Genomic DNA, 26,183 nt, shown 5'->3' on the forward strand with positions numbered 1-26,183 from the left:
GGCGTCCCGACGCCAGAGGGAGGGAGCCAGGCTCGTCTGTCCGACAGGCACGGACAGTCAACGAACGGGGATAAGGCGTAAGGGCGCGGGCGGAGGAGGCGATCAGGCGCGGCTTGGCCGCCTCAAGCCGACGCCGACGCCGACGCCGACGCCGACGGAGCGAGTAAGGGCCGGCGCCACGTGACAGCGAAGGCCCCTGCGCGAGCCGGCGCCGCGCCCTCAGCTTCCCGGCGGGCTGTCCCGGGCTCCCGCCCCCGGGCGTGTCTTCTCGCAGGGCCCGGAAGGAGGCAGTCATGGCCGAGGTGAAAGTGAAAGTGCAGCCGCCCGACGCGGATCCGGTCGAAGTAGAAAACAGGTAAATCAGCGAGCGAGGCTCGCTTCCCTGCTCCCGAGCCCCGCGGGCGGCCCGTCGTTGGGGCGGCCGGACCCTGCTCCGAGGACCCTCGGCAGATCCCGGCGCGCGCACCAAGGGCGTGGCGGGGCTTGGAACCCGCCTCCCAGCCCCGGAACGCGGACCTCTGGAGGAGTTCCCAGCGAGTTGGACAGTTTGTGACGCTCTGTATCTCCTTGCCCGGCGCCGTCGGGGGCTGTGATGATGAGCTTCCCTCCTGCAGGGAGGTGACTACGCCCAGACCACCGGCATATTCCCCGTAGTATCTGTAGCTGCATATTCTGACTCAGGATCGAGAACTCCCACGGCAGAACACGTGGGCCAAGTGAGGGGGCGCTTTGTGATTCTTGAAGAAACATCAAAACGTTTCCGTGCAATACTTAAGTCAAGACTCTAGGTCGCCCAAAGCCTCTCCTAATTTTATATTCGCTATCCGTGCACTGATATTTTTAGGTTATCACATAGTTTCGAAAGACCGTAACTTTCTCAGACTTTTGGAAACACGTGTAATGATCCTATGACAAGGGCTTTTTTTTGTTTGGTAGAGATAATTCTAAAAGCAAGCTCCAATTAATGGTGAGTTGTCGTAACGAATGTTGCCTTCTTACCAGACGTGTCTGATTTGCCTCCTCTTTGCAGACTTACGGCTTCCCAATGCACTGAATATTAATTTTGTCATACTTGTTCCATCTGAGAACATTGAACCCTCAACTTTAATATTTTTTCCGTATTTTCATTTGACTTTTGTTCTAATTTAAGGTTCATAATAGCAGAGAAAAGAAATGCTCCTCTTAAGGGCACCTGGTGGCTCATTGGTTGAGCATCTGTCTTCAGCTCAGGTCCTGATCCTGCCATCCTGGAGTCGAGTCCCTCACCGGGCTTCCGGCAGGGAGCCTGCTTCCCCCTCTGCCCACGTCTGCCTCTCTCTGTCTCTCGTGAATAATAAATAAAATATTTTTAAGAAGTGCTCCTCTGAAATAATAGTTATAGTGTAAACATATACTTTGTCTTGCACAGTTTCTAACATGCTTTCATTCACAACCATCACAGAAACCCAGATTATTTTATTTTAGCATGGGGTACGTGGGTAGCTCAGTAGGATAAGCATGTGACTCTTGGTTTCAGCTCAGGTCATGATCTCAGTGTTGTGAGATTGAGCCCTGCATCGGGCTCTGCACTGGGCATGGAGCCTGCTTAGGATTCTCTCTTCCTCTGCCCTTCCCTTTTTACCTCCCCTTAAAAAAAAAAAAAAAAAAAAAATTATCTTCCCAATGTGAAAAAAGGCACAATTTCAAACTGTTCTGCTTGTATTTTTCCCCCACTGTCTCTTGAAATAGGTAAAAACATGAATAATACCATTTTGCCTTTGTTCCTAGGATTATAGAATTATGTCATCAGTTCCCTCATGGAATTACAGACCAAGTAATTCAGAATGAAATGCCTCATATAGAAGCCCAGCAGCGGGCAGTTGCCATCAATAGACTGCTATCCATGGTAAGGCAAATTCAGCTAGTTCATATATTTATGTGCTATAATTGTCATTACTTCCGATTATGTAGTTGTGAAACCATTCAGAATTGTCTTAGGTTAAGACTTCAAGCCAGGAAACAGCTCAGACTGCCTGAACTGAGGAAAAAAATAGTTACACACATCATTTTTACAAGATGAATGAGGGGCACCTGGGTGGTGCAGTTGGTTAAGCATCTGACTCTTGGTTTCCACTCAGGTGATGATCTCTGGGTTGTGGGATTGAGACTGCCTGTGGCTTTGTGCTCAGCGGAGAGTCAGCCTGTGATTTTCTTTGTCCCTCTCCTGCACTCTCCCCATGTCTGCGCTTTCTCTCTCTCTCTCTCAAATCCAAAAATAAATAAATGATGAATGAAATAAATGTATTTTAATTATTGTATTTGTTAACTTAATTGTCATCATGTACACAGGGCACATGGGGCTAATCTGCTCTCACGTTCTGTTTGCTTCCTGCTGCCAGTGCTGGACCTTTCCCTATGAAATGTGCCCTCTGCCAGCTATCACAATTTATTAGGGTTTCACTCGCCACAGTTTCACTCTGAGCATTTCAGGAGGCAGGAGTAAGTGCCGTAACACTACAGTGGGGTTTTTCAGTGAAGTCCTTCTACCTCCTTTTACCTCTTCTCTTCTCCTGGGGCCCTAACATCATTCTCCTCCACGGTGCAAAAATACCTCACCTTGTGGCACCCCATCCTCTAAATCTACTTGTTTCTTCTTCCATTTCCCCTACATCAAAGTTCCCATGTCTTGAAAGCATTTCAGTTTGGTTGTAGTAGAAACTGGGTAAAAGATTTCTATACTAAGGACTCGTGGAAATTTGAGGACAGGTGAACTACTCCCTTTAATCTTCTAGCTCAGTGACTCAAAAAGTTATCTTTTTTCCTTTTTTTTCTTTTTTTAAGATTTTAACTATTCATGAGAGACACAGAGAGAGAGAGAGAGAGACACAGAGACACAGAGACACAGGCAGAGGGAGAAGCAGGCTCCATGCAGGGAGCCCGACGTGGGACTCGATCCCAGGTCTCCAGGATCACGCTCTGGGCTGAAGGCGCTCTGGGCTGAAGGCGGCACTAAACTGCTGAGCCAACCGGGCTGCCCCTTGAAAATAAAGTGCCAGATAGTATGCATTTTAGGCTTTGCAGGCCTTGTGGTTTCTGTTGCAGGTACCCAACTCTGCAGGAAAGTAGCCATGGACCATACATTAAGAAATGAGCATGGCTGCATTCCAGTAAAACTTTATAAAAACAAGGACAGCCCGGGTGGCTCAGCAGTTTAGCGCCGCCTTCAGCCCAGAGCGTGATCCTGGAGAACCAGGATCGAGTCCCGCATCGGGCTCCCTGCATGGAGCCTGCTTCTCTCTCTGCCTGTGTCTCTGCTTCTCTCTCTCTCTCTCTCTCTCTCTCTCTCTCTCTCTGTGTCTCTCATGAATAAATTTTAAAAATCTAAAAAAAATTTACTTCTTTATTTTTTTTTTTAATTTTTTATTTTATTTTATTTTTTATTTATGATAGGCACACAGTGAGAGAGAGAGAGAGAGAGAGGCAGAGACATAGGCAGAGGGAGAAGCAGGCTCCATGCACCGGGAGCCCGATGTGGGATTCGATCCCGGGTCTCCAGGATCGCGCCCTGGGCCAAAGGCAGGCGCCAAACCGCTGCGCCACCCAGGGATCCCAAAATTTACTTCTTTAAAAAAAAAAAAAACTTTATAAAAACAAGCAATGGGCCAGATTGCTAACCTCTGTTTTAGTACTGTTGATGAATTCTAATCATTTCACCTTGGTGAAGGACTTGGTTCCAGGAAGGATAGTGGAATGGATGCTGGAGGTTGTGGCAGTGGAAACTGTTTTTGTCCTCTGACTGCCCTTTCAGCCCTTTGCTTTCTGTCTGAAAACATCCTCTCTTTTTCCACCTCTACAGCCCCTTCTACTGCCAGTCCTGTTGTCTATAGGATATAAGCAGTGATGGAGGTATAATGAATTTTAAGGGAATAAGTATCCATGAATCACAAAGTGGTGCTGATTTTAGCTCTTAAACAGCTCTCAAATTTTCCTCTTCATTTCCATTCCTACTATCCCTGTGTGTGTTCAAGATAGTTGAAATTACATGTGTGATTCTCTTTTAGAATTCATGTTCGTCTCCCCCCCAATCATATATCACACAGTACGGATGTTCGATAAACGTTCATAGGCTGAATTAAACAACCTACAAATGGAACTTTGTGGTTTTATTTTGCTACTTAGTGGGGTCCAGGGACAATTGCTGTTCATTCATATGTAAACCTGTTTCCAAGTCCTGTGTCAGCCCAGTCTTAACTGATGAGAATGGGGGCTCCTTTAGCCATGAGTTCCCCAGACAGCCAGAAGTCTGGTGGTACAGCCACCTGAGTGCTCCCAAGTTCAGACCCAAGGGATTTCAAAAGCATGTCAGACATGATTTCTTTACTTTTGCTATATAAAACCAAATCTACTGCATCTTTTATTCATTGCTTGACATTCCTGCCTAATTGTCATGTAATATAATAGAAATAACACAAATCAGTAAATGTTACTATTAACTTGGCAAATTTTACTGTATCATGTTATAAAATATTTATGCATGTTATTCTTCATTTGAAATCTTTATATAAATTATATTTTCATTTTTAAGTTTATATTATATATTTGTTGAATTTATTTGAATTCAAATATAGATTTTTATTTATTATTCTAAAGCTGTTCAGAATTCTTTATGCATTGATCATATAACTAAGCTAGGGTATAGCATATAAGAAACTGTTAAGTATTTATATTTTGGAAAATGACAACCTAAAGAGCTATGGTTTCAAAAATATATTACATGTGGTATGTAGGTAAAAACTTAAGTCTCGAGTGAGGAACTAACAAATAATTTTGTAGGGTAGGATATTTTGGTTTGTGTAAAATTTTAAAGAATACGTGAACATTTGTGGTTGATTTGAAGTATCTCCAAGATAATTCATTGTTATTTTCTATAAAAAAAAAAAAAACTTTAGGGTCAGTTGGATCTCTTAAGGAGCAATACAGGCCTTCTGTATAGAATAAAGGATTCTCAGAATGCTGGGTAAGCACCTAATTTTTTTATTGTAAGAAACTTTAATTATTACAAATGTAACCTATGTTTTTTTGGGAAAAAGTCAACATAGAATTGCATAATGTAAACCTGTCCTGCATACCATCCCACCTCTTATCGTGAGTTCCATTTCTCAGAGATAACTGCTCTTAATAATTTGGTATATGTCCTTTCTTCTAGGTATATATATAAATATATAGAAATGATTATATATTTATATACTATATATAATCTCTTTTCTTTTTTTTTCTTTTCTTTTTTTTTTTTTTTAACAAAAATGGGATCATGCTATCCATACTGTTTTGCAACTTGTTTTTTTCACTTACTATATCTTGGACATCTTTTCATTCTGGTACATACAGCCCTGTCTCATTCTTTTTAAGGTAAGCCCTTCTTTTGGTAAATAAGTCAATGTGATGACCTTGTCTGCTAATTCATTAAAGTAATTATGTAGATTATTAGATTATCCTGTATCTCTTTGTCTTTTTAATTCTACTTTATTCCCCTGCAGTAAAATGAAAGGATCAGATAACCAAGAAAAACTAGTATATCAAATCATAGAGGATGCAGGAAATAAAGGTAAGCAGGTAAAGGAAGAAGTAGAAAAAGTCATCATCTTTAAGACCAGAAATAGGAACTGAGTTCTGGCTTCCCAGGATACAGATCCATATGTAGAGAATGCTTCCATGTATGTTAAAAGAAGGGGAAGTAGAAATATATAATCTACATATGCTTGCAGGACACCCAGGTGTGATGCCGTTACTGTTGCCTCAACGCAGGCAGGGGCTAGATGGCTGGGGGCCAGGATGGAAAGAAACTTCTGAATTCTGAACTGTGGAAATGTACTATCTATTCAAAATAAATCAGCTAAAACTTAAGGGTTTTTTTTTGTTTTGTTTTTTTTTTTTCAATCCTCACTTTCTTTGGTGGCCTTCATTTCTTTAACTTCATCTTATCTGTAAATTGTGGATAATCCATCTCTCTAGTTTTTGCAAAAACCAGAGGGATGTCCAGTGCAGTGTGGCAGTGTCTGACAGAGGTCCCTCAGCAACTGTTCAGTTTTTCTCTATCCCCTTACGGAACTATATCTAAATTGCTGTTAATCCTAGAGTTTAGGATCTGAGTCCAATGATAATTTCAACAATGTATCAACAATGATATAATTTGAAATCATATCATTCTTGTATTATTAGGTGTTTAATGTTTTTAAAATAGACATGACAAAAGCTATTCTCTATTTTAAAAAAATATATCTTCCTATCACATTATGCCTCTGTGCTGGGAAGAAAATAAGGTAACATATTTTCTTTTTCTTTTTTATTAAATTTTTTATTTTTTTAATTTTTTTTTTAAGGTAACACATTTTCTATAAAATTCCACATACAACCCTTCTTTGAAATCCTACCTTCTTGTAAAGGGCTTTTAGTGGCTGTGAGAATTGTAATCTTCCTTTTTTCATCTCCTAAATATAGTGTATAAATAATGGGTATATATGCACACACATGTTCACATGCAGTTTTTTGCACTCTGTTGGCGGTGATAGCTGACCTTGGCCCAAACTTAAGTTATAATCTAAATACAATCTGAAGTATAAATAATAGGAAACAGAATTTGGGGTATAGGAGGGGGTGGAAGAGACAATAAGTTAATTCAGTAACATTCCAGATTTTTCTCCATTAAAAAGTATCTTTTTCATATGTTTTTAAAAAGGTGCCACACTAGGATTCCAAGAAATTTTTGGTTAGAAGACATAGCGCATAACTTCTTTATCATTTTCCATACTTTTGTTGTTATCTGAGATTCTTACCTCTAAGTCACTGTTTTTCCTATAACTATGCCCTAGGGATAGTATACATAATTTGCTAGTTTTGGCACGTGGACTGCAAACACAAATCCTATGGCGTTGAACTCATTTTACTTTACTTTCTTACAGGAATATGGAGCAGAGATATCCGATACAAAAGTAACTTGCCATTAACAGAAATTAACAAAATTCTAAAGAATTTGGAAAGTAAAAAGCTTATCAAAGCTGTTAAGTCTGTGGCAGTGAGTATTTTTCTCTTTCCTTCCCCCGAGTGTTCACTGTATGTGTATTGCTCCAAGTATGTTTCAAGATCTTATTGTTCTTTAGGCTATGTCATGATTTAAAACTACTAGTCAAAAAGATTTTTAAAAATTTAGTTTATATTGAATTGGTTTGGAGATGTTACTTACATTTATCACTGCTTGGTTAATTCTTTGTGTCTTACCCCCTTGAAAAGGTAAAACTACTGTATTCTTCAGTAAAGAATTTTTGGAATCATGAACATTTTTCATGGATTTTCAGCGTGTAAGATAGTTTACTTCATTCTAGCATATTAGATTACTCATTCAACAAATATCTATTGTGTGTTTGCTCTGTGCCAGGCACTGTTTGGGTGTTTGGGATACATTAGTGAACAAGTCAGGGAAAGATCTCTGCCCTGATAGAGTGTCTCTTCTAGTACATAGTATTTCTCCTCCTCATCCTATCCCACCCCTATTACCTCCTTCAGGGATTTCCATTCAGAGCTGGATCCATCAGGGACACCAGCTGCTGACCCCATTAACCTAGGCGGCAGAGGAGCTGAGATTCCCCTAAACTAAAGTTTTTTTTTGTTTTTTTTTTTTATTTAAAAAATTTTTTTTAAAAATTTATGATAGTCACACACACAGAGAGAGAGAGGCAGAGACACAGGCAGAGGGAGAAGCAGGCTCCATGCACCAGGAGCGCGACATGGGATCCGATCCCGGGTCTCCAGGATCGCGCCCTGGGCCAAAGGCAGGCGCTAAACCGCTGTGCCACCCAGGGATCCCAAAACTAGTTTGTTTGAATGCGGATTTCAGCAAATAAGATTTTTTTTTTTTTTTTTTAGCAAATAAGATTTTGATATTCATTTATCAAATGATATTTTTGCCTTAACACTCCTTTATTTATTTATTTTAAAGATTTATTAAGGGGTACCTGGGTGGCTCATGGTTGAACATCTGCCTTTGACTCAGTTTGTGATCCTGGGGTCTTGGGATCAAGTCCCACATCAGGCTTCCCAGAGGGAGCCTGCTTCTCCCTCTGCCTATGTCTCTGCCTCTCTCTGTGTGTCTCTCATCAATAAATAAATAAAATCCTTAAAAATAAATAAAGGTTTTATTTATATTTAGAGAGAGAGAGAGAGCACAAGCACAGGGAGGGGCAGAGGGAGAGAATCTCAAGCCGACTCCATTCTGGACATGGACCCCAATGCAAGGCTCAGTCTCACAACTCTTAGATCATTACCTGAGCCAAAATCAATAGCTGATGCTTCCAGCTGCACCACCCAGGCATCCCCCCTCCCTATTAGAATATTATCTACCCTCTGCATTTTTAATGGATAATTTCAAATATATACAAAAATAGAAAAAGTAATGAATCCCCACACACTGAACACCTAGCTTCACTTTGCCAATCTTTCATCTCCATCTTTATTTTTAATAACAGCTTTATTGAGATAACTGACATACCATAAAATTCATCTGTTTCAATTGTATAGTTTGGCAGTTTTTAGTATACTGACAGAGACATGCAACCATCACACTATTCTAATTCTAGGACATTTTCATCACCTCTGAAATGTGACCCCACTAGGAGTCACTCCCCAGCCTTCCTGCCCGTAGGCCCTGATGTAGTTTCTGTCTCTATAGATCTACGTATTCTGGACATTCCATATAAACTATGATACAATATATGGTCTTTTATATTAGGCTTTTTTTATTCACATGATGTTTTCAAGTTTTCTTTTTTTTTTCTTTTTTATTTTTTTTATTTATTTATGATAGTCACACACAGAGAGAGAGAGAGAGGCAGAGACATAGGCAGAGGGAGAAGCAGGCTTCATGCACTGGGAGCCCGACGTGGGATTCGATCCCGGGTCTCCAGGATCGCGCCCTGGGCCAAAGGCAGGCGCCAAACCGCTGCGCCACCCAGGGATCCCTGTTTTCAAGTTTTCAAACTAAAGTAGTATTAGATTATAGCCCAGTATAAAATAAATACTCATGAGTCCATATGGAAATGTTTAAATAAATAAATGATTCCAAAAATTCTAGTAGTTTTAGCTTTGCAGTGGGTGAGACACAAAGAGTTAGCTGGGGTGGCTTAGTCAGGCCAATTTCCACTCAGGGTCATGAGATTGAGCCCTGCATCATACTCCACACTCAGTGAGGAGTCTACTTGCTCTTGTTCCTCCCTTTGCTTGCTCTCTCTTTCTCTCTCTGTCAAAAGTAAATTTAAAAGATCTTTTAAAAAATAAATAAATGACATCTTCCCACGAGTAGATTGAGGCAAAATAGACAAACTTCCTGTGCAGAAGAACTCTAGGTAATTTAGGTGGATGGACACTCTACCCTCAAAGAAGTGGAATATAACTCCCACTCCTTAAGTGTGGGCTAAGCATGGTGATGTCCTTCCACATATGGAAAGACTAGGGAAAAAATGTCAGTTTATGATGGAGAAAACGGAGAAGCACTACTTCAAGCCATCTGATCAAGGTTAACCTCAATACTGAGAAGTCTTATTTATCAATGGTGATCAGTTATCACTTGGTGATGATCGAATGCCCTTGACAGGATGTGATGAGAAGGACACTTCTCCGTGGTCCTTCTCCTAGAGTAGTCATGAGAAAAACGTCAGGCAGGTCCCAGTCAAGAGATATCCTATAGAATACCTGACCAGTCATCCTCAGTACTGGCAAGTTATCAAAAGCAAGGAGAGTCTGAGAATTTGCCAATGGAACAGGACAAGTAAGTGTAATATGGTATCCTGAATAGGTTCTTGAACCAGAAAAAGGATATTAGGGATAAACTAAAGAAACGTCAATGAAGTGTAGACTTTAGTTAATAATGATATATCAATATTAGTTCATTAACTGTAATAAATGCAACCTACTAATGTAACATGTTAAGAGGGGAAACTAAGCACAAGGTAAATGTACCATCTTTACAGTAATTGTGTAAATCTAAAACTGCTTTAAAATAAAAGGTTTGAGGGGTGCCTGGGTGGCTCAGTCAGATAAGCACATGAGTCTTGATCTCAGCTCAGGTCATGATGTCAGAGTCATGAGATAGAGCCCAGAGTCAGGTTCCATGCTGGGTGTGGCACTGGTTAAGGGTCTCTTCCTCCCCATCTCCTTGCCCCTCACCCACCCCAGCTCAAAAGAAAGTAAAAAAATATATATATAAAGTTTTGAGGGTTTCTTTAAATCTTAGTTTTGAAAGACTTGGTTACCTTTTTTTTTTCTTTTTTTTAAGATTTTTAAATTTATTTTTACAGAAAGAGTGTGCATGTGCGCCAGGGGTAGGGGAGGGGCAGAGGGAGAGAAGGAGACTCTTAGCAGGCTCCACACCCAGCAAGGAGCTAGACGCAGGGCTTGAACTCACAACCCTGAGACCAAGAGTCGAACACTTAACTGAGCCACCCAGGTGCCTCTGCAAGACATGTTTATCTTATAACCACATCTGCTGTTAATGTTTTTTCCTAGGCCTCAAAAAAGAAAGTATATATGCTTTATAACCTGCAGCCAGACCGGTCTGTGACTGGTGGAGCCTGGTACAGTGACCAGGATTTTGAATCAGAATTTGTAGAGGTGCTTAACCAACAGTGTTTTAAATTCCTACAAACCAAGGTGAGGCATAATTAAGGAAACATCACTGCAAATTTTTTTTTTTAAAGTTACTTCATAAAGAATGTTTAATCTTATATATCATATTTCATAGGACATGAAAATACTCAAACCAGTAATTTTCACTAAACAATATATTCTGCTGTTGATTTCACACTATATAAACTGTGTTCAGAAAATGCTAGTGTTCTTATTGAGATATATTTCTACCCTAAAAGGCAGAAACAGCTCGAGAAAGCAAACAGAATCCAATGATACAAAGAAATAGTTCATTTGCCTCATCACATGAAGTGTGGAAGTACATTTGTGAATTGGGGATCAGTAAGGTAAGAGCTCAATTTTTATTTTCTTTTTTTTTTTTTCTTTTTTTTTTATTATTATTTATTTATGATAGTCACAGAGAGAGAGAGAGAGAGGCAGAGACACAGGCAGAGGGAGAAGCAGGCTCCATGCACCGGGAGCCCGATGTGGGATTCGATCCTGGGTCTCCAGGATCGCGCCCTGGGCCAAAGGCAGGCGCCGAACCGCTGCGCCACCCAGGGATCCCAAGAGCTCAATTTTTAATTTTCATCTTATTTTTTAAAAGTTACTTTTCATCATAGGGATATAGTTTACAATGTATTCTAAACATATTTGACCCAGACCCCTTTTCCAGGTGATACCTATGAACCTTCTGCAGAACCCATTTAGACAGGTGACTGTCATGCCATCAGGCACTGTGAGATCTGTGTGAACTTAAGCTTGGAGGATAGAGCAGCAGAGCAGAGGCCTGGCATGCATGGCACTACCAAGATTCAAAAGTCTGTTCTGACAAGGTCTTGACTTTCTCAGAGACATTTCAACATAGGTGCCAAACATCAGTCATCACATCAGTTGTCATTTATTGGTATTGTGTCCCTTTGTAAGATGAGAGTGCTATTGTCAGCATATGTTTTTGAAGACCTATACATAAAGACACCGTGCTGGATGCTCTTCATTATCAGAGAAAAAACAATACTTAGACAAGTCATCTTCATTTCCTGTCCCCCAAGTCTCTCATTTATAAAAAAGTAGGAATTTGGACGATTTGATATCTAAAATAATTCTTTCTGCTCATTTTATGAATCCCCATAAAATTCTTGCCCCCCAAAATGTTACTTTATAAGACTTCTAGATTTTACTTAGAAAGTGGAAAAATAGAAAGTGTTGGGATGCCTGGGTGATTCTGCCTTTGGCTCAGGGCGTGATCCCGGGGTCCCGGGATTGAGTCCCACATCAGGCTCCCTGCGTGGAGCCTGCTTCTCCCTCTGCCTGTGTCTCTGCCTCTCATTAATAAACAAAACCTTAAAAAAAATAAAGTGTCAAATTCAGCATGAGGTTAGAGTTCTGTCTCTAGCATTTCTGTGATTTGTGCTAACTTGGGCTGCTGTTCAACCCCTCACTTCTGATTACTCACCAGCATGATGTTTCGTCATTTCACTGAGGAACTGTGAACCCTTTACTCTATACACACTCTACAAAAGGATGTCTTCTTGTGCTTTCTGTGTCCTTTCTAATGCATCTCCTTTTCAGGTAGAGTTATCCATGGAGGACATTGAAACTATCTTAAATACACTCATTTATGATGGGAAAGTGGAGATGACTATCATTGCTGCAAAAGAAGGCACGGTTGGCAGTGTAGATGGACACATGAAACTGTACAGAGCAGTCAATCCAATCATCCCGCCCACAGGTTTGGTCCGGGCCCCATGTGGACTCTGCCCGGTGAGTTAAAGTGGCTCCACTTCTTACCTGACTGTGCAAATGCCACCTAACTTAACAGCAAGCACACCCCCATTTTCTGACTTTCAGAGTTGACCAAGAGCAGCTCAAACCTCCATGTAACCTTGATGATGGGCCCTTGATGCACAAGTCCTTGCTTTACATTTTTATTTACAATAACCACGCTAGGGAAATTTGTGATTTTTTCCTGTAGGCCCTGAAATAGACCATGTTTAATGAGGGCTGATCATTTAACCTAAGTAAGGAGGGAAATAAGATTTGTTGAGAACCTACCACAGGCCAGGCATGTTCTTGAAGATTTATATGGTCTCATTTAATCCTCCTCCTGTCCCTTGGAGCTAGTGATGTTATTTCTGCATAAGCATGAGGCTAAGCAAGGTGTAGAAGTTACAGCTTAGAAGTAACAATCAGGATGCAAACCCAGAGATGTTTTTTCCCCTGTATCATACCCCCAGCACTCTTCATTCATCTGTTCCCACATAGTTCACACATGCCAGCTGCATGCTGCAGGCACTGCATATTCTTGGGCTTCTGGTGTATGTTTTATTTCATTGTACCAGCCCTTGTCTATATGCCTAAGCTTTCTGTATGCTGGTTTCAACTTCTAGAAAAACCAGGAAGCATATTGGGAATTCTATTTAGCACCATTTACAAAAAGAAATGTAGCTAACGTGAAACATTTGATTAGTGAAACATATATCTAGATCTGCTCTCCTGTATTCCTGTTACCTGCTGATAGCCTTTAGCCCAGTGGGCAGATGAACAGGTCACTTTAGTGCTACAGTGAAAGTTCTCTTATTAACTCACTTTATAATCACATAGCAAGTCCTATGATAGCATGCTCTTAAATACAGCCCTAGTCTTTCACTTTGAAAATTTTACTTTAAATATTGCTTTAAAAAATGGTTGGTCTTGGACACTTTAACAGAAATTTTAGTTGTAGGTGACATTTAAGACTTTACTGATAATTTAATAATTTTAAAAGTCTCGTTTGATTGTAATTTTTTTTTCTTTTTTAAAGGTTTTTGACGACTGCCATGAAGGTGGTGAGATTTCACCATCTAACTGTATTTATATGACAGAGTGGCTCGAATTTTGACAGAGAACTAGGAACTTTACTGACATTTTGCAGATGAAGTTACTTTGGGACCAAAAAATTTAACTCATCATGGAATATCAAATTTCCTTGAAAGCAAACTTCACAATAATGGATAGACTTGCTGCTATGAAAAAATATTTTTTTATCTATGAAGACTAAATTTATATTGGTAAGGTAGCCAACAGAATTTGAAGCAGGTAAGGTTAATAGTGAAATCCATTCTTCAATAAATAAAATACTCTGAACTTCCAGAAGGCCACCATCTGAAGCTTTCAAGACTTTTGGTGATTCACGGAAAAAGCAGCCAACCAAATCCGTATTTGCCAAACACTACAATAATGACTAGAGTTTAAAATGCCCATTTTAAAGCTATTAAGGTCTTCATTGAGAAACTTTATATCTGGTTCATTATTGCCATTTATTTTCTTTTCTCAGTGGTTTCATTGAGAATCAAAAGCAGTAAGGCAGGAATAGCACTTAGAGGCACGAGTGGCGGAAAGAGTGGAACACCCCTTTCCATACACTATCATTCCTTTTTATGTCAGAAATATTCTTTCAGAGGATTATGCCGTTGTACCTCCCTCAAATGCAAATGATGACTATTGTCAAAAATGTTTTCAGCGCATAAATATCCTCAAGAGAATGTTTTCATTGATCCTTCTTTGTCAAAGTCTTCCAAGTTTCATTCTGTGGTTCAACTGCATTATTTGCTAGAATTGCCCCATGATCCATTGCCCTTCATTCACCCTTTATTGTCAACAGGGTACCACTCCTCTTTTATCTTATCTTAGATTTATTTCCTTACTCTCTTCAAAATCATCATGTAATTGGTCTAATCAGAAAGCCATTATAATTGTTCTCAGTTCTTAAATGTTTTTATTTTTTATTTTTTCACTTATGATAGTCACACAGAGAGAGAGAGACAGGCAGAGACACAGGCAGAGGGAGAAGCAGGCTCCATGCACCGGGAGCCCGACGTGGGACTCGATCCCGGGTCCCCAGGATCGCACCCCGGGCCAAAGGCAGGCGCCAAACCGCTGCGCCACCCAGGGATCCCCAATTGTTCTCAGTTCTAATAGTACTTTCAATTCTAGGTTATTGGATGTATTCTTGCACAGAAGTTAGCTTTTTAGGATTTCAGTTGTATTTTCATTCTGTAGCTCCACTTAATGATTTCTGTGTCCAGGCCAAAAGCATGGGGCTAAGGGAAGGAAATTCAATGCCAGCTACTCCTGAGGCCTGAGTTCAAACACCAGTTTGGAGATACTCCCAAGTTGGCAACCATCAGAAGGGTTATTTAGAGCTAAATGGGGATCAGTAAAATAAAACTCAGCTCATTAACCAACTAAGAACCAGATGTAGTCTGTGCCTAGCTCTGTAGAAACACCATTCAAGGGATGCCTGGGTTGATCAGTGGTTGATCATCTGCCTTTGGTTCAGGGCATGATCCTTGGTCTGGGGATCGAGTCCTGCATTGGGCTCCCCATGGGGAGCCTGCTTCTCCCTCTGCCTGTGTCTCTCATGAAAAAATAAAATCCTAAAAAAAAAAGAAAGAAACAGCGTTCAATGACACTAGCACTTTGAAACAAAGATCATTTCAAGTACTGGATATATAGGAGATAGAAAAGAATCTGGGAGCCTGCAACTACTCAGGGTTTCTCTTCCACCCCTAGTGAGGGCTGGAATAGTAAGAACATTATCCGTCCTTCTTGGGACCTGGCCCGTCACAGAGGCACTAGTTTTATGACAAAACTGAACTTGGGTTGGGGAAGAGGTAGATGGGAAGAAGGAATCAGTTCATGTATTAAATACAGACTTTGCATTGTCTCGATAGCCAAAGATTGATGCTTAAAGCGTATAAACCAAAGGCTACAACAAAAGTTCCCTGACTCACCAGAAGAGAGACCCTTTAAATGCTTTTCCCACAGCATGTCTTTCATTCTGAATATTAACAACTGAAGGAGAAAAGAGAGCAATTAAAATATACAGCACCGTTGGTATATAGTTAAATGGTATTTACCCACCAGAAGTAAACTTTGACCAGAACAAGTTATGAGGCCATTGACTCATGACACCAAAAAATCAAATTGTGTGTGAAGTCTTAATCCTTACAGTTGATTTCCATTTAGTATAACGTATTTTGATTACCTGAGAATATTCCCTAGAGCCTGTCAGGGCCCCTCTTCTGCTTAACAATCATCTAGAAGGGGCGCCTGGGTGGCTCAGTCGGTTAAACATCTGCCTTTGGCTCAAGTCTGATCCCAAGGTCCTGGGATGGAGCCCTACTTTGGACTCCCTGCTCAGCAGGGAGTCGGATTCTCCCTCTGCCCTCCCCTGCTGCCACTCATGATCTTTCTCTCTCAAATAAACAAAATCTTTTAAAAAATAATAATGGTCCATAGGGAGTCCAATAATCATGAGAGACCATGATTCATAGGTTTAAATGGATAGTTTATGTAGGATTCTTCCATAAAACTCCTGAGTTTAGTTTAGTGAGGAGTAAATTTTATGGTGCCATGATTTTTATGGTGATCAGCTGAGTAAATGAGTCCTGTAATTTCAAGTCAAGTGACTTTTACTTTGAACCATTATTACATGGTGGATAAGGGAAGAATAAAAAATACATGTCCTAGACTACTGTTGTCCCACGAACTTTTTATAATGATGACAGTATTCTGTATCTGCTGTTCAATAGGTAGTCACTTGTAGCTGTTAAGACTTGAAATGTGGCTAGTGTGTGAATGAACTAAATTTTTAATTTTATAGCTGCCTGTGGTTACTGGCTACCATATTGGAGAGTACAACTCAACAATCATACAGGTCTAGATTAATTATAGGAATGAAGAATATCAAAATTATTTCTCAATCGTATATATTCATTGCTTTTCTGTGGCAGAAGAAGACAACAAAATATTAACTGTTACTTGTATAACTGTGTAATTTTTTGAGAAAGGAATTAGGAAAACAAGGCCAAGATTAAGTACAGCAATGGCTAATTCCAAATAATTCAAATAGAATCAAACTTTGGTTACAGGCTTGGTCAAATCACTGCTAAACCACCTCTTTAAGAAAATTATTATTCAGTTGATTTTTCTAATTTGCTTTTCACTAACATGTCAACTCTTAATTTTTTTAATTATAAAAGTAATACATACATGTTAACTATAACAAATTGAAATAATACCCAGGTGTACAAAATAAAAACACACATATCTAAAATCCCACACCATATCTAAAATTGCCATTCCCTAAAGATAATTGCTATTAAAAGTTGAGAGTCTTTAACTTTTTTCTTTGAGCATATTTGGAAACCAAGACTTTTCAGGTTAAAATTATGGTTTTGAATCTCCTTTAGACATAAACAGGGAATTCACATCTTTGCAGCAAACATCAGGTTCTGCAACATCAAGTATGAAGTCACTGCAAAGTTGTTTGAGGCAATACTTAGGGATCATAATAGCCAAAAAATGTTGGGAAATAAAGCTTTGTGGGTTTTTTTTTTTTCTTGAGGGAATATGATCCGAAGAAAAATTGTAAAATGAGGCTTAAAAGAGAACTGTGGAAGTTAAAGGTAGAACTCTTTATAGAACAAAATCTGAGATACGGAAAGACTTTTTAAAAATTCTTAAGATTTTGTAACAACATCTACATTGTTCCTGTGATTGTATCCTCTGACATTATGTTCATTTCTCAGGCTTCACAGAGAATCTTTTAAGTACCTGGCTAAGTTAATCCTAATGGCAGAAGTCACAAATGGTTTGGATTTTGTGTCTTGCACTGTTTGTGAATTTTTTATTTACACTGTTGTTGCCAACTTATATCATCCATATGTACATGTACTGGACATAACTCCTATACATAGGAACTGGGTATACAAACATATGTATAGTCCTTAAATATAAAAACCACCACATGAAGTTTTTTCCTCAAAAAAATCATAAAATTGGCAACACCTGCCCCCTTCCCACATGGCAACAATTTAGACAGGGCAAGAGTTCCCCATATTGCCCTAATCCCCACCACTGTGGTCCAGCACCCATCTGGTTGGCCTTATGCTCAAGTATATGTACAGGCTGGGCTTATGGTCCCTTGTCTGACCTGGTAGACCCCTGCCTCAGATCTGTATGGATCATTCTCCCTCAACATGAAGGACTGGGGCAGGGTGTCAAAGATGGAGGCCCTAGTCTGGGTTTAATGTCCTGGGCCAGCTCAAAATAGCTAATGGTTTGAGCTCAAAACCAACACTTAGACCTTAATCACATTTTCTTTCCCCCTCAAAATAGGAAAAGGTGTCTTTCAAAGAAGAGTACCACTCCTACAACATACACGAAACTATTCCGTTTTAGTCTGGACTGGGAATCAGGAAACCTGGAGTCCGTTTGTTTATTCACTTTGGACAAAGGTAGTTAAGCCGTCCTTATGTCCCAAATCAAACGAAAAATACTGCTTTTGTTCATAGCAGTTTGTGAGATAATAGATCCTATGGAAAATGGAAATGCTGTTTGTAACTTAATTTGAACATTGAGCTAAGTTTTTCAGAACTTAATTTGATCTGTTTTTATGTGTCCACTAATCTGATAACAGATTGTTTTTATCTGTTAATAACCTGGTAATTGCCCTACCCCTATACTGGAATGCAAAATAGCAGAAATCATCCTCTCTATGCTGGTACTTTCAGCATAGACTTTATCACACTAATCAGTTCATGAAACTCCATGTTCTGAAAGTGGCCACGGTCAGTGAATTTGTACAATTTGGCTTCCAGCCTATCAGCCACTTCTTGTTGTTCCTTCCAGGGAAGGAAAGGATCATCAGTGGAGCCAAACTGCACAATGTGAGGGCAGTTGGCTTTGATCCTCTCCCACTGCCAGGGACGGTTGAAGTATCCTATGGGAAAAAAAAAAAATATATATATATATATGACCTGTTACTGCCCATGGATCATTTCCATTCTAGCCATTATAAAATATCTAGCAAGGACCATAGCAGAAGACACAAAGAATCAAAGCCTAAGTGTGAGAAGTCCTTTAGTTTGCAAATCTGTAGAGCTTTATACCATAGCTACTTGTGAACGGGAGTACATGGCTCAGATCAAATCAGGCCTCTAGAGTTCATTAGGAAGTGGTATATCACCTCTCAAAGGACCTAATTTTTATCTAAAGGGCAGTAAATGTTTCTCATATGCTACTAGAGGTGTTTGTTTTTGGCCTATCCAAAAGCCAGTGCTCTTTAATCTGAACAGGCAGCCCTGTGACTAGAGGAAAGGCTTGTCTGTATTGGTTTCTGCCTTCAAACTTACCACTGGCCCGCTCATTTTCATCCCCCAAGTCGGAGGTGTATGCAGACACTAGCACAATAGCATAAACTCGGTGTGTTTCTGCATACCTGGAGAAAGAGAAATAATGTCAGCTAACACTTAATGTTAAATCTGTTAGAAAATACCTGATTCAGCTTACAAAAGGCAGGTGCTATCAGCTGTTAAGTTTTTTTAGATTTGTTTGGTATTTTTAAATTTATTTATGATAGACGTAAAGAGAGAGAGGCAGAGACACAGGCAGAGGGAGAAGCAGGCTCCATGCCAGGAGCCCAACGCAGGACTTGATCCCAAGACTCCAGGACTGCGCCCTGGACCAAAGGCAGGCGGCAAACCGCTGAGCCACCCAGCGGTGGATCCCCCAGCTGTTTAGTTTAATATGAACAATAGTAAAGAAACTGTAGAACTATAAGCCAATGGTTAATGGCTTACCCTTGGCTACTTGATGAGCTACTACTCATTTTTCAAGGTGGTCCAAACCTCTTTGGTGATCTTTTCCAAAAATACATAAGTGTAATCATTTTCTTTGATGTGCCTATTAACCTACCTTCAGTATCCATCAGCATCGCTTGGTTGGTTAACCTGTAGATTCAGTCCCAGAGAGCATCTGATTCAGAGGGTTGGTAGGAAGCCCAGGAATCTGCATTTTAAGGCATGACCTCGCCCCCTTCCAACCCATATGACAAATGCAAGTGATCTGTTAACCATATTTTAAGAACTACTGTACCATGGTGGAAATGTACCTCTTTTGCCACACACTCCACATTGCACTGTAGTACTCATTTGTGTCATATTATACCTATCTTCCCCAATAAACCCTCAGCTCCTTCAAGGCAGTTGTGAACCTTCTTGATCTTTGTGACCCTGGTCACAAAGTGCGCAGTACAGAGCCTGGCAAGCAGACACTCAGCTACCTTTTTGTAGAAGGTTCCCTCTAGGGGAACTTTGTTCTAGGGAACAAAGACGAGGCTAGGGAAAGATGTGAAGTGGTAATAGTTTCAAGAAGCCTTTGTGCCAGGAAAGATTTAGGGTTGGTATTTTGTTTTTGGCCTTAACTTTTACCCAACTACTTGTTTTGAAAAATTTCAAACCTACAGAAACCTTAGGGGAACAAGAAGCACCTAGATTCATTCACTTTATATCTACACAAATGTATCCCCTAAGAACAAAGTAGTCTCAAATATCCACAGTGCCATTATTAGAGCTAGTACATTCAACATGCAGACAGTAATACTATCTGTATTCATTTTACCCCCGTTGTACCAAGAATGTTCTTTAAAACTGCTTTTCAATCCTAGATTGAAGATCATGTACTGCATTTGGTTCTCAGGACTCTCTAGTTACTTTTAAATTTTTTGTTTTAAATGACATTGACATTTTTTAAGAGTTTAAGCCAGTTGTCTTATACATCATCCCTAAACAGAATTTGTTTCCTTGTGATCAGAGGTTAAACATTTTGGGCAAGAATACCACATAGGCAATGTGTCCTTCCCACTCCATCATATCAGAGATGCACAATGCCAGTGTCCCTTTATTGGTGAGATTGTGCTTGCTTAAAAGTGATAGCTATCAGATATCCATTGTAAAGATGCAATTGTCCCCTTTTGATTAGTAAATTATCTGGGGGGTGGTTCTCTGTGACTATCAATATCCTGTTCCCTGACAATCTTATACGTCATAGTTTTGGCATCTATTTTCTCCTTGCTTACCTTACCTTTAGAAGTTAATTTTTAGAAGGCTATGGATGATCCTGTGCTAAGTTCCAGGGATCTTTACAAAAAAGCCACATCTTTGGTAGCCAGTGGCCTGAGAAAAACTCATCTGGCCTTGAGTTGGTACAAATTTCAGTAAAATGGGATTTCTCCATTTTCCAGACAACCCCTAGCAGCTTATAAACACTAAGACTGTACTGAGAAATTCTGTAGCTCCACATTGGAAAGCATTATCTCATAGCTTAGAATGGTGTGGCAGAAAGGTTATGGAATCTGGCAAGGTTCTCTGACATGCAATTCATAGGACACCATGAGTGACTGATTGGGACAAGAGGCTACAAAAAACTACATTCCTGGGCAGCCCCGATGGCCCAGCAGTTTAGCACCGCCTTCAGCCTGGGGTGTGATCCTGGTGACCGGGGATCGAGTCCCATGTCGGGCTCCCTGCATGGAGCCTGCTTCTCCCTCTGCCTGTGTCTCTGCCAATCTCTCTCTCTCTCTCTCTCTCTCTCTCTCTCTCTGTCATGAATAAATAAAATCTTAAAAAAAAAAAAAAACTTCCTTTGTCATCCAGCCTAGCAAATACTTAAGAAACCCAAACCTAATATGCTTATTCAGCCAGCTAAGTCATCCTCTAGGCCTTATAGGTCTATAGGGAGAGACATGAAGTTCTAACCAAGAACATCAGGAACCTGCCATGAATCCTAAGGATGGGGGCGGGGGGGGGGGGGTAGGGTAAACACTCTTCTAGGCACTGAGGTTTCAGTGTCATTGAAAAAGTCCCAATGGAGGGAAGTTGCGGCTTCAGCGGAAATGATTAGAGTAGGCCTCAGTGGAAAGAGACATTCGAGTAGAGACTTAAAGACAAGAAAGCAATACAAGTATCTAGGACAGAGTATCCCAAGCTGAACGGTGGCAAGCACAGGCCTAAGGCACGTAAACTTGGCATGTTCAAGGAACTGCAATGAGGTCTGGAACCACTTGGAGCCCACACAGGGGGTGGGGAAGGGGGATCAGCGAGGATCGCACCTCATGGCTGCAATGGCCCCAGAACTGTGGCCTATGATGACAGTCTTCTCATCACAGTGCAGCTCCATCTCCATGAAGGGCAGCCAGAGGCTCTCTCGAGCTGTAACTAAGATTTGGGGTAAAGAGACAGTATCATTTGACAGGGACAGTCCTGTCTAATGCTGTCCCCCCACCCCCCTTCTAACTGATGACTATACAGTACTTCTCAGATTAGGAACTACAGGACCAAATGGGAGATGGAGCTGTTTTAACAGAGCCAACGATTCATGTGTTGCTGTTTGAAAGACTCAAATCTACAGTTTGGTGTTTCTCTCTCTTTCTACCTACCTATCTGGTTTTGCTTTTATTTCTCACCATGTTCTTGTAAGAAAATACTGAAATAATAATAAAAACATAATTCTGAAGCTTTAATGTAAACTTTCAAACTCAAGAAAAAAACTCTAGACAACATTCTCAAATTCACATGCCTATATATTCTTTCTTTCCAAAGAGAAAATTCCCGACACAAATCATGGGCATAGAACAAAAGTGGCAGTGTTACATTTTGAAATATTCCAATCTCATATAGGTGCTATAAAGTTTCATCATATCTCTGTCTCACATGAGACATTTATAAATTTTGCTTGAAAATATCTGTTGACTTAGGGAAAGTCAAGTTGCTTGCAAAGTTGAAAATTCAATTTTACCAAGCCTAGATGCTTTTCTTGATCCTTACTAGAATTTTCTACAATTTTTTTGAGTTTATACTCTTTCCCTCAAACTACTTGCCATCATTCATTCTTAGGTATATATTCCCCTTGGCCTCTTTACCTTGATAATCCTGTTCTCTATCAGGAAACCGGTGAAATCAAAACCCAACAAGATAAGGCTATTTAAAAACACATTTAAAACTTACTTGGGTCAGGCATGTTTTTAGCCAAACACTGGAAACCAGGTATCTATAATATGGGGGGGAGGGAAAAGCTATAATAAAGAGCTTAATTACAATTAATACTTTGCTAATAAAAAATGAGACACCTGATACAATCTTTATCAATTCAGTAAGTATTTGCTTATACCATGAAATGAAGTGTTGGTTAAGTGTCATAGGATTACATATGAATAGACAATCCCTCCCAATAAACTCCTTCTGTCTGTAGTTCTCTAGCCAGCTCTGTCGGTCTCTATATACAGAGGCCTATATCTGCATTTGTACATCTGTTTGAGGCTGTAGGCACATATCTATAGAGGCATCAGAATGCAGAATAAATGCATTCTAGACAAACTGACCTGGTGTCAGACTGTGCACTAGGAAGAGGTAAAACATGGTACAGAAACGTGGTACAGAAAGTTGGAGATCCTACCCTCTTGGACAGCTTCAGCCCTGATCTTTCTGGTTTGTAGCTCTGGCCTTGGTTTTCAGGCCTAACCCTGGAATTTTATTCTAGAAATGTACTCTAGAGCTCTAGAGCATGGCAACCCAGAAAGCAGTCCTATTGCCTGGTTATGGAAAAGGTTAAAAAACAAGACAACTACAGTTGGACATTACTTTTATAAAGCTCACAAAGAAGCCAAATTATACTGTTTGAAGTACACACAGTTGCAAAAGTGTGTTCATTTTTAAAAGGCGAGCAAATGAAAAAAAGTTCAGGATGGTAGGGATATGGGATGAGGGGCATACATGTGGCTTCGAAGGTATTGTTAATGTTACAGATTTTAGTTTGGTGATGGTGCCTCAGGTACTCCTATTATACTTCATAATTTACATATGTTACATCGTTTTTGTATATTAAATATTACATATTGACTTTTTTTTTTCGATCTGAGGCAGGGAGCAGAGCAGCAAGATGTACAATCATCTAGCACGTGGCAAATCTGAACCAGCAGCAGATGCAGGGAGACGGAGGGGGCTCTAGGAGGTGGTGCTTTGTACCCTCACGACTGAGCTCTCAGAGAAGTCTTCCAGGCTGTTTCATCCACCAAAATTCCGACCACTAGCTCTCGAGTTTGAGACAGGGTCCAGGAAGAGGAATGAAAACACAGAGGGCTCTGCTGCAGGGAGTGTGTTGGGGGGTGGGGGCTGGTGGACACACGTGCAAACTTCAGTCCTCCGTCCCTTCCGGCTCCAGACCTCCCAGCGCAGCCAGGCGCGTCTCTTACCTGCTCCAGCCCCTTCTTCACCCAGCCGTACCAGCCGTGGGTGGCCACATCCCCGCCTCCGTTCCCGGGAACAATAACTGCCTTGCTTGGGAGAGCCATGAGCGCAGAGGATCCAGCGTCGCCCAGCAGCCGAGTCTCTCGTCCGGGAGCCCCAGACGGCACACGCTGCGGAGCCGCACCGAGGCATTCTGGGAATTGTAGTTCTGGGGCGCCGGTGGGCCGGCTCCTTGACCCGCAGTTCTTAGCTTACCAGGCCGCTAAAGCAAACTTAACTATTTCCAGCAAAAAGATGTGAATCGCTCTTCACTTGCCTCTTACTAGCGTTCTCGTCCCTTCCCCACCTTATTTAGGATAGGCTGTGACACGCCTAGAATATGTTCTCTCTATACTATAATTGTGATATATTTCTATAGGACAGTGTGTTTTTAGTTCCAAAAATACAGAAATAACCTATTTATGAGTCGAGGACTCTCGGAATTCTTATTACTTTTCCTTTTAATTTCAAAACAGTTATTAGTACATACTTACCGTCAGCCCTGGTTATTGTTTTTCATTGCTCTAAATGCTGTCCTTTTAAAAGGTATCACCAGTGGTGTAGGGCACATGGATAATATTATCTTAATCGATTTAGAGACGATGGAAACTGAGGTAGCAATGAAGCAGTTTACCTATTATAATATTGTAGTCCTGAAATTTTAGGAACCTGTCATACCTCATAGATATATCCAATTTATTTTTTTAAGACTTTATTCATGAGAGACAGAGAGTGAGGCAGAGACCTAGGCAGAGGGAGAAGCAGGCTTCCTGCAGAGAGGCCGATGTGGGACTCCATCCAAAGACCCCAGGATCACTACCTGAGCTAAAGGCAGATGCTCAACCACTGAGCCACTCAGGTGCCCCCTTTTATTTATTTTTTTTTTAAGATTTTTTTTTTCTCTATTTGAGAGAGAGAGCAAGCACAAGTAGGGGGAGAGGCAGAGGGAGAAGGAGGAACAGACTCTCCGCTGAGCAGGGAGCCCCACATGAGGCTCCACCTGAAGACTGCAGGTTCATGACCTGAGCTGAAATCAGCCCCTTAACTGACTGAGCCACCCAAGCATTCCTATCCTGGGCAATTTATTTTTTGAACAGACACAAGCAGATGATCAAAGATACACTACCGCACAACCACATTCTTTAGGAAGAGCCAGACATACTCTTTCTTCTTGGGCCTTAAACTCTGAATTTTCTCTAAAAGTTCAGTATTATTGAATTTTAAATGTAACCTTATTCACTTCAGAAGGAATAACTAAGACACACAACACCATAGATCAATCTTAAAATAATTATGTTGAGTGAAATATGCCAGACAAAAACAAGAGTACATACCATATCAACTCCACTTATTTAAAATGTGGAAAATACCAGAAACACAAGGAAACCTTAACCAGGCTCATTATCCTGATTTTGGTGATAGACGCCAAAACTTACATATTGTATACTGTAAATATGTGCAGCTTACTGTGTGTCAGTTATACCTCAATGAAGCTGTTTAAAATTTAAATATAAATTAAAACAAGCAGAGGCATTCTGTAGCCTAGAGATTGCTTGTTTAGTGCTTTTTAGTTCAATAAACAATGACACTCCTTTAACAGGAACCATGGGGTGAAAAAGGATCTATCCTTCCTCAAGATTTGTTTTAAGATTTGTATTTCTTCACACTCACAAGGTAGTTGACTCTTCCTTTGAGGAGAAAAAAAAAGGTAATGGCCTCAACTTTCATCTTTCTTAGATTATTTTTGTCACTAATGATTGCAGATTATGTACTTACACATAAATCCAACTTGTTTTCTTTTCTACTTTCTATCTCTTGGGCAAGCATTTTCTGAGCTTGTTGTTATCAAAGAAGAAATAGCTTGATTTCAAAACTAACTTTTATGATTTAAAAAAATGAAAATGTACATTTATGTCTGGTACATCGTTTGCTAATATTGAAAGAACCATTCTTAAGAACTTGACAAGGCTGCTTTCATTTTTCTTTTTTTTTTAAAGATTTTGAGTAATCTCTACACCCAACATGGGGCTTGAACTCATGACCCCAAGATCAAGAGTCAAATGCTCTACCAACTGAGGCAGCCAGGCACCTGCCCACCCTCCTCCCCCTTTTTCATTTTTCTGAGAGACTCAGCCATCAGCCTCTATGGCTCTCTTTCTGAATCGCCTTACTTTTTGTTTTTGTTTATTTTTTAAGGTTTTTAAAAAAGATTTTATTTATTTATTTATTTGACAGTGAGAGTGAGTACAAGCAGGGGGAGTGGCAGGCAGAGGGAGAGGGAGAAGCAGGCTCCATCCCAATACAGGGAGGATGACCTGAGCCAAAGGCAGATGCTTAACTGACTGAGCCATCCAGGCTCCCCTGAATCACCTTCCTTTGCCTGAACTTTTTTTTTTTAGGTCATAATCTCTTCTTTAGGCA

General features: G+C 40.4%; 2 protein-coding genes across 4 annotated transcripts; one reads left to right on the plus strand and one right to left on the minus strand.

Annotated features, from left to right (window-relative positions):
* Positions 1-163: 163 nt before the first annotated feature.
* POLR3F (RNA polymerase III subunit F) lies at positions 164-14,189 on the plus strand. 2 transcript variants are annotated; one of them, XM_041732590.1, is made up of 10 exons: positions 164-355; positions 1,768-1,885; positions 4,929-4,996; positions 5,368-5,388; positions 5,517-5,584; positions 6,939-7,051; positions 10,534-10,677; positions 10,893-11,000; positions 12,226-12,417; positions 13,457-14,189. In XM_041732590.1, the coding sequence occupies exons 1-10, from the start codon at positions 294-296 to the stop codon at positions 13,532-13,534; spliced, it is 972 nt and encodes a 323-aa protein (XP_041588524.1). In that variant the 5' UTR covers positions 164-293; the 3' UTR covers positions 13,535-14,189. The 2 variants fall into 2 exon arrangements, with proteins under 2 accessions (XP_041588524.1, XP_041588525.1); XM_041732591.1 differs by lacking the exon at positions 5,368-5,388.
* A 2,265-nt stretch (positions 14,190-16,454) lies between these two features.
* On the minus strand, positions 16,455-24,504 carry RBBP9 (RB binding protein 9, serine hydrolase). 2 transcript variants are annotated; one of them, XM_041732593.1, is made up of 5 exons: positions 23,729-24,492; positions 22,485-22,527; positions 21,590-21,695; positions 18,834-18,919; positions 16,455-18,421 (listed from the first exon to the last, which is right to left on the minus strand). In XM_041732593.1, exons 1-5 carry the CDS (start codon positions 23,825-23,827, stop codon positions 18,195-18,197), a joined length of 561 nt encoding a protein of 186 aa, XP_041588527.1. In that variant the 5' UTR covers positions 23,828-24,492; the 3' UTR covers positions 16,455-18,194. The 2 variants fall into 2 exon arrangements, with proteins under 2 accessions (XP_041588527.1, XP_041588526.1); XM_041732592.1 differs by lacking the exon at positions 22,485-22,527 and having other exon boundaries at positions 23,729-24,504.
* Between the last annotated feature and the right edge of the window lie 1,679 nt (positions 24,505-26,183).

Source organism: Vulpes lagopus, chromosome 18 (genome assembly GCF_018345385.1).
Source record: "Vulpes lagopus strain Blue_001 chromosome 18, ASM1834538v1, whole genome shotgun sequence".
In the NCBI taxonomy this organism is placed as follows: Eukaryota; Metazoa; Chordata; class Mammalia; order Carnivora; family Canidae; genus Vulpes; species Vulpes lagopus.

Excerpts from the sequence above, each read along its gene's own strand:
- POLR3F (XM_041732590.1), top strand. The coding sequence starts at position 294 with ATGGCCGAGGTGAAAGTGAAAGTGCAGCCGCCCGACGCGGATCCGGTC. Across the intron at positions 4,997-5,367 it reads AAGGATTCTCAGAATGCTGG|CCCTGTCTCATTCTTTTTAA; the intron begins GTAAGCACCTAA and ends TGGTACATACAG. Across the intron at positions 5,389-5,516 it reads CCTGTCTCATTCTTTTTAAG|TAAAATGAAAGGATCAGATA; the intron begins GTAAGCCCTTCT and ends ATTCCCCTGCAG.
- RBBP9 (XM_041732592.1), bottom strand. The coding sequence starts at position 23,915 with ATGCCTCGGTGCGGCTCCGCAGCGTGTGCCGTCTGGGGCTCCCGGACG. Across the intron at positions 21,696-23,728 it reads TGAAGAAGGGGCTGGAGCAG|TTACAGCTCGAGAGAGCCTC; the intron begins GTAAGAGACGCG and ends CCCAAATCTTAG. Across the intron at positions 18,920-21,589 it reads GGGGCCATTGCAGCCATGAG|GTATGCAGAAACACACCGAG; the intron begins GTGCGATCCTCG and ends CTCTTTCTCCAG.